The sequence below is a fragment of the Morone saxatilis genome, unplaced genomic scaffold (assembly GCF_004916995.1).
Source record: "Morone saxatilis isolate NCDOM2014 unplaced genomic scaffold, NCSU_SB_2.0 Contig8, whole genome shotgun sequence".
In the NCBI taxonomy this organism is placed as follows: domain Eukaryota; kingdom Metazoa; phylum Chordata; class Actinopteri; family Moronidae; genus Morone; species Morone saxatilis.
Window position 1 is genome coordinate 16842027 of NW_023340257.1, and position 10414 is coordinate 16852440.

At 38.5% G+C, this 10414-nt stretch overlaps 1 protein-coding gene across 1 annotated transcript in view; it reads left to right on the forward strand.

Moving 5' to 3' along the window:
- Positions 1-10414, forward strand: part of stx1a (syntaxin 1A (brain)) — a 56169-nt gene that overhangs the window by 20620 nt on the left and 25135 nt on the right. The window contains exon 3 of the mRNA XM_035679438.1: positions 5624-5723. Coding sequence (XP_035535331.1) covers positions 5624-5723 — 100 coding nt within the window. The remainder of the gene's footprint in view (positions 1-5623; positions 5724-10414) is intronic.

Genomic DNA, 10414 nt, shown 5'->3' on the forward strand with positions numbered 1-10414 from the left:
GAGGAGAGGATACAGAGGTTGTGTGTATATGTATGTATTTGTGGAAGAATTGAAGCATAGGGCTTATTTAATTGTATTTAATGACTTTTTATTGGTAGATATTGGATACAGATTGACTGGTAAGTCAACAAAGACTTAATTGTGACAGTTTGGTATCAGAATCCAAATATAATGTTATTGGCGGCAAACAGTAGTCACATCAGATACCAAGGTCCATTAATAAAAAGCTTATGTATCTGTGTGTTTCTGAGTATTAATGAATTATTAATGAAATGTATACTTTCATTCACCAGCTGCCTGGTAAGATAAAACTTATCTTATTTTTTGACTGTTTAACTCTAAATAAATCATAGCTGTTATAGTGTAATTTACCTATTGTTACTTCACTTCAAAGTTAAATGTTCGCTGCTGACGTATATGCAAAGTTTGAAACTAGAAGGCTGTTTCATCTGCTCAACAATAAAGTACGGACAGAACAGGTGCAACCTTAATAACTTGAAATGAAATAACTACAATGTGATTTTTCCTGGATTTTGTTTTTCTCATTTTGCTCTCATAGTTGAAGTGTACCTATGAAAATTACAGGCCTCTCTCATCTTTTTAAGTGGGAGAACTTTGCACAATTGGGTGGCTGACTAAATACTTTTTTTGCCCCACTGTAAGTGTTTTTAGTAAATCTGAGCCTGTTTTTATCAGCGTTGCAAAATTGCCTTCCATGCAGTCTGCCATGTTGCTACGGTGGAACAGAACAGACAAACCAAATACTGGCTCTCTATAGGGCCTTTCATGAGTTTTGTGACCACTGCAGTTTCTCTACACTGTGGTTTCTGTGCCTGTCTGTATGGATTAATTTTTGATGCTAGCTTGTGGTTTTCCTGCCAAACAAGTTCCGCAAAATGACACTTCAATATGTCAAAGTTTTGTAGTCAGACACTGAAGTATCTTTATAGACAGTCTCAGTATTCAGCTTCATCATGGCTGGAGCCCTGTTGGTTCGTCTTCCTCATGGTGTAAGTTAAACTTCTTATTATTTCATCATTAACGTAGATTACAAGTTACAAGTAAGGAACAGTTATTAATGAATTTTTATTATTACATCTATTTTTGTCATTAAAACATATTTCCCAACAGATTCCTTTCACAAGATTCAAGGTCAAGGTCAGTTTCTGATCTTTTATCTTTCTTTGTATGGGAAGTTTATAGTTATTAATTGACTGTTCTTATACATGGTTACAGTATTTCTCTTAATTTCTTTCTACATTAAATCAGTTTTTTAAATATTAATATTACTATACTAATGCAGTTATTCAGTATTAAATATCACAATCTAGCTCTTCTTCCACCTAAACTTGAAAGTGAATCCACCCGTTGATCACAGAGACAGACTCAGTCACATTGAACTGTCAGACTCCACCATCTGTTTCTGTGTCTCAGTGTTATTTCTACACTGTTAGTGGAGAAATGTCAAAGTCCTTCCTTGTATGAAGAGACTGACAGGAACTGAGCTGCTGTTAATGTCACATCAGAGGTTCACCTGCTGAGGTTTGAAGTGAAAATGTTTTTACCACTGAAAAGATTGGAGAGGTTAAATTTCTCCATCTTCCACATAGTGACCATTATCCACCATCACCATACACAGTGAAGTGACATGTTTCTGTCTTTGATACAGTATCAGCATAAGATATATATATATTTAGGGGTGTGACGATACACTCAGCTCACGGAGAACGAGACGGAGGACGGAGATTTTAAGAAACCCCGCCGGGGTACCCAAAATGCTGCCAAAACAACACGATTTTGAAAGTGGCGGGGCATCTTCAATGGTAATACGGTATTTTCCGACGTCATTCTGGCTGCTTCCCCTCCTTCTCCTCCTCTTCTTCTTTTCCTTCTCCTTCTTTAGGTTCTGGCAGGCTAGACGTAGCAAAGGCGCATTACTGCCCCCACAGGTCACAAATAGAAGTTTGGATAGCTCACAAATCTCGCAAGACAGATTTTTAACGGGACGAGAAATATCGTCGAGTTTAATCTCGCGAGATCTCGTCACACCCTATTGTCAACAGATCCCATGAAAAAAACAAAACTACATTTATCCTTAACAAGACATGAACAGCGTGATACAGGTTATGTCTCTTACATCGTCATCCACAATCTCCAAGAGCCCAAGGGGAAAGTGAGTCAAAGATGAGGAAGAAAGTATCAATTTTCATGAAATTGCTCATTAAAATATTATTATACAAAAAATATTCTTATTCATAGTAAAACATCAGAATATTTAGATTTTGATTTCTTTTAGCTTACTTTGCCTAAAACATCTTGGAAAAGAAGGCATGATGGATGATTTAATTATTCTTTACTTTGATCTCACTAGTATGTTAAAAAATACATTTTTGAACTTTATTCCTACCTTTACTTTAAATTGTCATTTAAAAATGTTGTTATAGATATAAAGGTCTGAAAATCTAATTATATAAGTTATGTGAAATGGTATTCATTTATACTTTTCACAAGGGATGTAACGATACATTCATCCCATGATTCGATACAATTCACAATACTGGGTTAATGATTGTTTCATGTTTTTTGAAGACAAATTATGAATTAAAAAGATTTTCTCAGACAAAAATTTACAAAATATTTTTTTTCTTAGATTTTATTAAATTATAGAATCACTCTTTATTTGTAAGGTAGGGTATTAAAAACAATGTGTTTGCTTTTTGTGTAGTGAAACTAATTTCTTTGCGCCTTAATACCACAATAAATTTTCTCTCACCGATTTGAATCTTCACATATTTGTATCGTGATATATTTTAACTTTTCACAGTGTCATTTGAAAATTGAGAATGTGCTGCATCCAGGATCTGATTTATGTTCTTATATTTAATTCTGGGCATATTCACAGGCTTGACACAGTGATGAAAGAAACCATTGATCATCACTACTAAAACACATGGAGGAGCCTTACTGTTGCCTGTCGGTGACATTTTACTTCATAATGATCCAGAGAAGTTTTTCTACTCTCAGCTCGTCAAACTATTAAAGCAAACACAACCTGGTCGTGATTGAGTATTGAAAATTAAATGTTGGAGTTGGAGTGGCTACATCACTACAGATGGGAACTGTAATGAATGTCATTCAACAGCAGGTTTGACATGTGACATACAGGCTGTTTACCTCCACACTTTATGGCCTTCAGTCTGGATGTATAATCTGGACCATATGTTGTATGTTGACTTCACACCTTTGATACAAGTGTTTGCATGCTTGTGTTTGCAACATGTGATGCTTAGTTGAGGCTTCAGCCTTATGAACTAAGCTGTAACACTAAGGAACCCTGCTAAGGTTTTAATGTTTTATGATGCTGTAAAAGGTTTGTTTACAGGAGTTTTGTGGTAAATCAGGCCTATATGTTGAATTATGATGGATTTAGAAACACACAGTATTCTGATTTTCCATATATTAAATTTTAAATTTTAAACTGCGTATAAACTTCAAAGCTTTTAGTAAAGAAAATGTATCAATTTGCCCTTTAATCACTGATTATTACACAGTGAGACAAAGAGTAATAAAGGTCTTCTTAGATTTTCAGCCTTATCCATTTATGTATCTGCCATATATGATATGCATATAAACACCATTACATTTATCAGTGCTCTTCTTACATCGTGTGGCGAGGCTCATATCACGCCTCCAAAATTCTTCGGGGGGATGATGCAAGAATGAAGTGAGCAAAAGCAAGACAGACTCACTGTGGCCTCAAGCCCTCTGAAATTCTCCTTACCAGATTTAAATTTGACTTTTGAAACTCAAATTAGATGACAAATTCTTTTTGTTTTTCAAATCTGTGGGATTTGGCTGGTTCACAGGGGTGTTTGTAGCAAATACAGACAAATGTCACAGTCCATACAAGCACCTCATTAAGTTCATTGAAGTTTTAAAATTGTTGACGTCATCCTGTGAGTGTTTGTGTGTCTCTTTATTTGTTTCTGCATGTATGTGAGCTGTTAAAATTGTTTTTTCTCCCACACCAATGAAATTTTCCTGATGTCTTTGGAGACCTGAGACGCTCACCATGACTCACTAACACATGGTCTCCAAACCGAGACAGCTTAAAGTGGTTTCATCTTCTGCTCACTTACCATCTCTTTAATTTCCTCCTCCTCCTCCCTGTATTCCTGTCTCACTCTTACTTTTTAACTTTGTGATCTCTCCCTACCTTACCTTACTTAACTCGTACCTCAGCGCGCCTTCTGTAATACATGGTCTCTCCCCAGTGGTCTTCCAGAGCCAATTATGTTGTTATTAAAAAACAGATCCAATCAGCAGCTAATTAAAGAGATAATGGGAGAATAATAACCCATGCTGGGAGGAGGAAAAGCTCAAGAATGTATGGATGGAGAGAAGGAGGGAGTGCAGAGCTGTGAGATGTTAAAGGTGGACTGCAAATGGAAATGTCAAACCAGAGAAATGCACGGGGGAAATAACAATGGACGTATCGTAGAAGAATGAAGGGAGAACAGGCTGGCCTGTAGCGGAGCAGGTGTAGAGGAGGAGAACGTGATCGCGGGTAGATGACAGATTGAGATGAAAGTAGAGATTGATGAAGTCACAGACAGATGTGACCTACTGCTCGTCCAGCTGTTGCCTGCACCAGAGGCAGCACCAGCAGGGCGGGGGAGGAAGGTGATTGGTTCAAGGAGGACACGAATGTGATGCACTTCCAGGGTCAGTTTTCTTTAATGCATTTATGAAGTAAAGGAGTAATTCAGCATTTCGGGAAATACGTTTAGCAGCTTTCTTCAAGAGTTCGCTCTGATCCCGCTCTCATGTCTGTACTCTACATATGAAGCTCCTGACAGCAGCCAGTTAGCTTAGCTTAGCATAAAAACAGGGGAAATAGCCAGCCTGGCTCGGTCTGATCTGACTACAAGCTCATTTGTTTAAAAAAATTCCTTTGAGTGTATATATTGGAATCATTCACATACTTGTTGCTATGTGGCGTACTATCCTTATCATCTTTTGGTGCTTTTTGCAGCTCCTTTTTCATGGCACAGTCTTATTTAAGCCCTGAATCACACATTCACACCTCAACATCCTGAGTAACATCACAGGTTGTAAAGACTCAGGTGAGTGTTGGCTTTCTGTTTCAAAAATAGGAAACTGAGCCATTTTTATTGCACATAGTGATTTTTCCTGCTAACTGTTGTTGGTTAAAAATCCTTCATTGATGTAGCTCTGTTTGTAATAATTGTGAATGACATGTGAATAAACGTCTGTTTATTGATGATACGATATGGTAATTCAGTCCACATATCTCTAACATACACACATACGTAACAGATTGCTCCAGTGTTTGTAAAGTCACATAGAAATTATGATTGAGCCCAGATAAACATGAAAACCTTTTTTTATATACTGTGTGTGTGTGTGTGTGTGTGTGTGTGTGTTCTTTCACTTAAACCTGCTTCACTCTGCTTTCATTCTGCCTCTAATATGATAATGACATCTTCAGTTCAGTTTCTATCAACATCACTCAGGCTAATCACTGGTGCTTCCTGCCTCAGCACTGAGGAGATCTAAAGTGCCTTTTGGTCTCTCCCCCTCTCTCTCTCTCTCTTGTCAGGTGGAGGAGATCCGGGGTTTTATCGAGTCGCTGGCGGAGAAAGTCGAGGAGGTGAAGAGGAAGCACAGCGCCATCCTCGCCTCACCTAACCCTGATGAGAGTAAGGCTGTTTGTCTTTCCTGTTTCCTTTAATTCTCTCAGACATAATTCTCTTGGGCTAACAAGCTACAACACACCGGGACTTTCACAACTCTTAGCACTGTATTTTGATGAAGACAGTACTTCAGTTCCTCAGGAGTCCAGATGGTTTAATCTGATTGACCAGTTGCATGTCCTCTGGTTCAATACCACATTAAAGGAAAAATAAATCAGTGATTTGCACTGCAGAAACTTTCTCAAACTTAACCTACGCTCGACTGAAGCTACTGTCTTCTTAGATTAGTGGGTTGGTCAGAAACCTTTATTATCAAAAGAGACATTTTTGGCCCCAAAAACAGCAAAACATATTTGAGGCTCATAATGCTAATCAAGCATACCAGTGAGCCAGCAGGGTTGGTGGTGAAAGAAGCAAACAAGATTCTCTATTTTCCTCTGAGACTTGGAATCAATAGCTCGAGTAGCTGTAGACTCAAGACATACATACAACATATGACGCCAATTTTAGTTGACGAAATGTTGAAACATTTATTTTATTTGGTGTGTAGTGGCTACACATTTTTACAATGGGAGGATGTAACAATCACTTAATGCCTAAAACAATCGTAAAAATAAATAAAAGTGTCCATATAATTTTTTGTCAAAGCCACAGGGAGCCACTGGAGAAGGGCTAAAGAGCTACATGCGACTCCAGATCCACAGGTTGCCTTGTATCCCGGGATTAGTCCAATGCAAGTTAGACAGTTCAACAAAAAAATGAAGGCTTATTTTAATCTTTTTAATCTTAAAAAGTTAGCCATGCTAACTGTGGACTAACAGCGACTTTTCCGTTGCCTGAAACGGGCCAGTACTTACCACTACTGAGTACAGGCACGTCTGATATTTGTCCACATGAGTACTCTTGCTTCTTATTGAGAACCGCCACCTCTGGTAAGCATGGCAGTAACCACCATTGAGGTCACCAGTGTTTTTTCCAAGGGGTATACAATAAAAGTCACAAAAAAACATCTAAAAATAAATACTTTGACGCTTTGATGCATGCCCCAAAAGGCCCCAAGCAAGTTCAGTTTTTGGACCTTAGCAGCATTGCACTCAGCAGGGCACTCGAAACAACTGCGGAACTGCATCTCTGTGTAAATGTTGAGCTTTTTTCAAGAGGAAACATGATGCCATCGATATGAGTAGCCTATAGCTACAGCTACAGTGTCTTCTCCTGTTGTATTTCTGACAGAGTAGCTACTCAAAGCTGCTTTATTCCACTAGTGAACAATAAATAGGTCCTTTCGTACCGAACTCGTGTGCTTGTATTATTTAGATTATTTATTTACAAATGTTAAGAATAATGACCTTACTGTTTTTACTTAATTAATTAATTAATCTGTGATTCATCGTGATTTCATTTATTGATTCTACTAAGCCAAGATTGACCGTTTTGCACCCACGCTCTTTAATGATAACATTAAAGTTAAATACTGCGATGACTCAGTAATGAGTCAGAAAAGCAATTCATTGGAAAGCAGAAAGAGAATAGAGCCAAAAGTCACTATTTTATATGTCGTCTATTGTACAATTGCAGCAGAAAGCCTGATAATAGTGACAGATTTCCCCGAACAAAAGAAAGAAAAATGACTCCATTCCTTAAAAGCAATTGAGAAAATAAAGAACAATTTGTCGGGCCGTTGATGGAGACTGATATAGAAGAACCGTGACGATGTTGAGAGCTCTCCCCTTCCTCCGGTCAGTCCTTTCTGTCCTTTTATGCGTTTATCCTCTCACAGGGAAATCTCTTACACCCTTGTTTGTCTATTTTTCTCCACTTTTCTGCTCCCTCTCCATCACTCTTTATTCCTGTCTTTACCTCTTCACCTGCCATCTGCCAGATTTCTTAGCTTCTCTCTCCTCCCTTCGTCCATTTCAGCCACTCTCCTCTTTTGTTCAGTCTGTGCTGGATTCAGCAGTCTATCTTTCCTTCTCTCTCTCTACTCCCCCATTTTTATTCTCTCTCATTCATGTGCAGGCATTGATCTAGACCCCTGCTCTCATGGGGGGTTGTTACTCACACTAGTAACTCTGCCGATCCCTTTTCCTCTCCCTGATTCCCAACCTTCCACCTACCTGAAAAAAGCATTGATCTGCTTGCGGTGGCAGATGAGACCTTTAACTAGCCAGTTAGTGCAGACGACACAAAGAGCGGAGCGGCAACAAGCCCAGGTGCTGCATTTAAGATAGGAATTCTTCCACACTTCATCTCCTTTGTGACTGAAATTGATGCTCAGTGTGTGTGTCCTCCTGATAAATGCACATCAGTCAGCAGCTAATGTAAATGTCAGGGTCGTTTATCACATTGAGGTCAGCATGTTCTTTGCAGTCCGCCTGTTGCATTGTGGCCTCTGACAGAGACTAGAATTATCTGAATACCCTCATCGAGGAGCTCCTCTATCTCCTGTGTAGCGTTTTTTATTGTGTGTGCATGTGAGTGTCTGTGCAACTCTTTCTCCTATAAATCTAATTTCCAGACAACTTAATACATTTTGTTTGGAACCGTAATGCTGCCCCGATTTCATTTTCATCAGCAACAAAACAAGCAGTAGGACTTTTGTGTATGAGAAATTTCGCTTTCCAAATTGTGAGACAGAAAATTGTCACAACATTGAAATGTTCATATCGAATGCATCTGCAAGAAGTTCACTGTCAATGTTTATCATTACTTTTCCTGACACTCCTGACAGCTAAAGTATGATTAATGTTTTTAGGTGACTCAAATCACTTGGGTGAGACTAGGAAGACACCATGTTTAATTTGAACACTTTAAAGACAAAAAGAAGAAGAAGAGAATAATAATTATTTTATCAATCTGCACCATTAAACTCCACTTCCTTAAACAGTTCACACACACACAGTGAAAGTGCTCGAGCCGTATTAAAAATACAAACATGCACACACAGGACCCATAGACATGCAATTAATGGGAGAGATGTCAAGAGGATGGGGCTGCCACATAGCGACCCCCCCAGTTAGGGGGTTTGGTATCTTGCCTGTGCCTCGACAGTGGCCAGGAGGTGAACACAAAGGGAACAGGAATGATATTTTGCACTAAAAATAAATACACTAGTATGTATACAGTTTCAATAATGAATTGCCCCAAATGTAATAAATTACAAAGTCATCAACAAGATTTTTAAATTTGGGACAGTATAAGAGTGGCACACTTACTGGATGAGAGCATTGCCATTGAACATAATCCAGAAGTATTTTAATATATTAAAAACTGTAATTTTGACATTTCAGCTTTCTCTGGAGTGTGTCATATCAAGTAATTGCACAATGACATTTGAATGTGCAATCTAACATACTTTAAGTTCTACACGGATTCATTGTTGTATTGAAAGTGTGTCACATAAATGGCCAGAGTGGTCTTTCATCATTTTTATATTAAAAACAACCTGTTTTTTTTTCTCCCCTGTGGTCAGAGTTGCCTGTTTCTGCTGTAACTTCCGACCAAATCAAAACTTCATCTCCTTCCTGATGAGAATAAATCTTTTCCTCCTCTAGCAAAAGTATTTTTCTCACAGTCGTTTCTCATCTAAATCCCCTCACAAAAACTGATATCATGAATATTACCAAAACAGGTGCTGTGACTTTGAGTGTGTGATATAGCGAGTGAGGGTGATCACAGCATCATTTATTTTCTCTCCAGTCTGCAGATAAACAGGATAACGTAGCAGGGAATCACACACACACACAATATGTTTTTTTTTTATTTATTTTTTTTTAGTAAAGGTCTTTCAGAACTCAGCGTAACATTGTGAGACAGTAAACCTTCTGTTTCTGTCACGGTTTATGAGTTTTATAATCACATCACATCTCCCCAGCCACCACCCACCTGGCCAGCTTCACGACCCCAACCTCCCTCCCTTTCTCCTCCTCCTCCTCTTCCTCCCCCTCTGCTGGGGCAGCTTTTGTGTTTGCTGACTGCTCCACTTGCGGAGCCCATATTAATAGACACATAGTGACACTGTAATACTGTAATATTACCTTTGCCCCTGCATTACACATTTCCATATCACAGTTTACCCAGCCTCCTAAATGAAGCACAGCAGATCCCCACCAGGAAATTGTAATATACAGTGTGCATGTGTGTGTGTGTGCTTGTTTTTGCTTGGTTGGTGTTAAGGATTTGTGTGTTTGTGTGGGCTGTGCTCAGCAGCAGTATACAGTAGTAGGTTCAATAATGATGATATATTAGGTAATAGCCATCGGGTCATAATGGGTATTGAACCTGTGTTTCCTTATGAGCACATTCCTCTAATGCAAGAAGTCAAGAGACAAATGCATTTTATATTTAGAAGCATGATTGAACATTGTACATTAAATAATTGCATTGTTTTGTTTTTCTAGTATTGTTTGATCGATGAGTCTGTGCTTGATAGATTTCATAACGAAGGGGTCAAAAGTTGTAGACGATTGTTCCTCCTGCAGGAGCATCAGTGGTTTTTGTACTCAGCTCTCCCCGGGAGAGTTTGAGGTTGATATAAAGTGAATCATAACGTTTTGGCGTTACATTAGAGAAGTGTTGTATTGGACAATAAGTCTTTATGACAATAAGATTGTTTCTTTAGATGGTTTACCATGTTAAGTCTCAGGCCAAAGACTTTCATTTATTAGCCTCCCAGTCTCTCATTAGCTTCAAATATG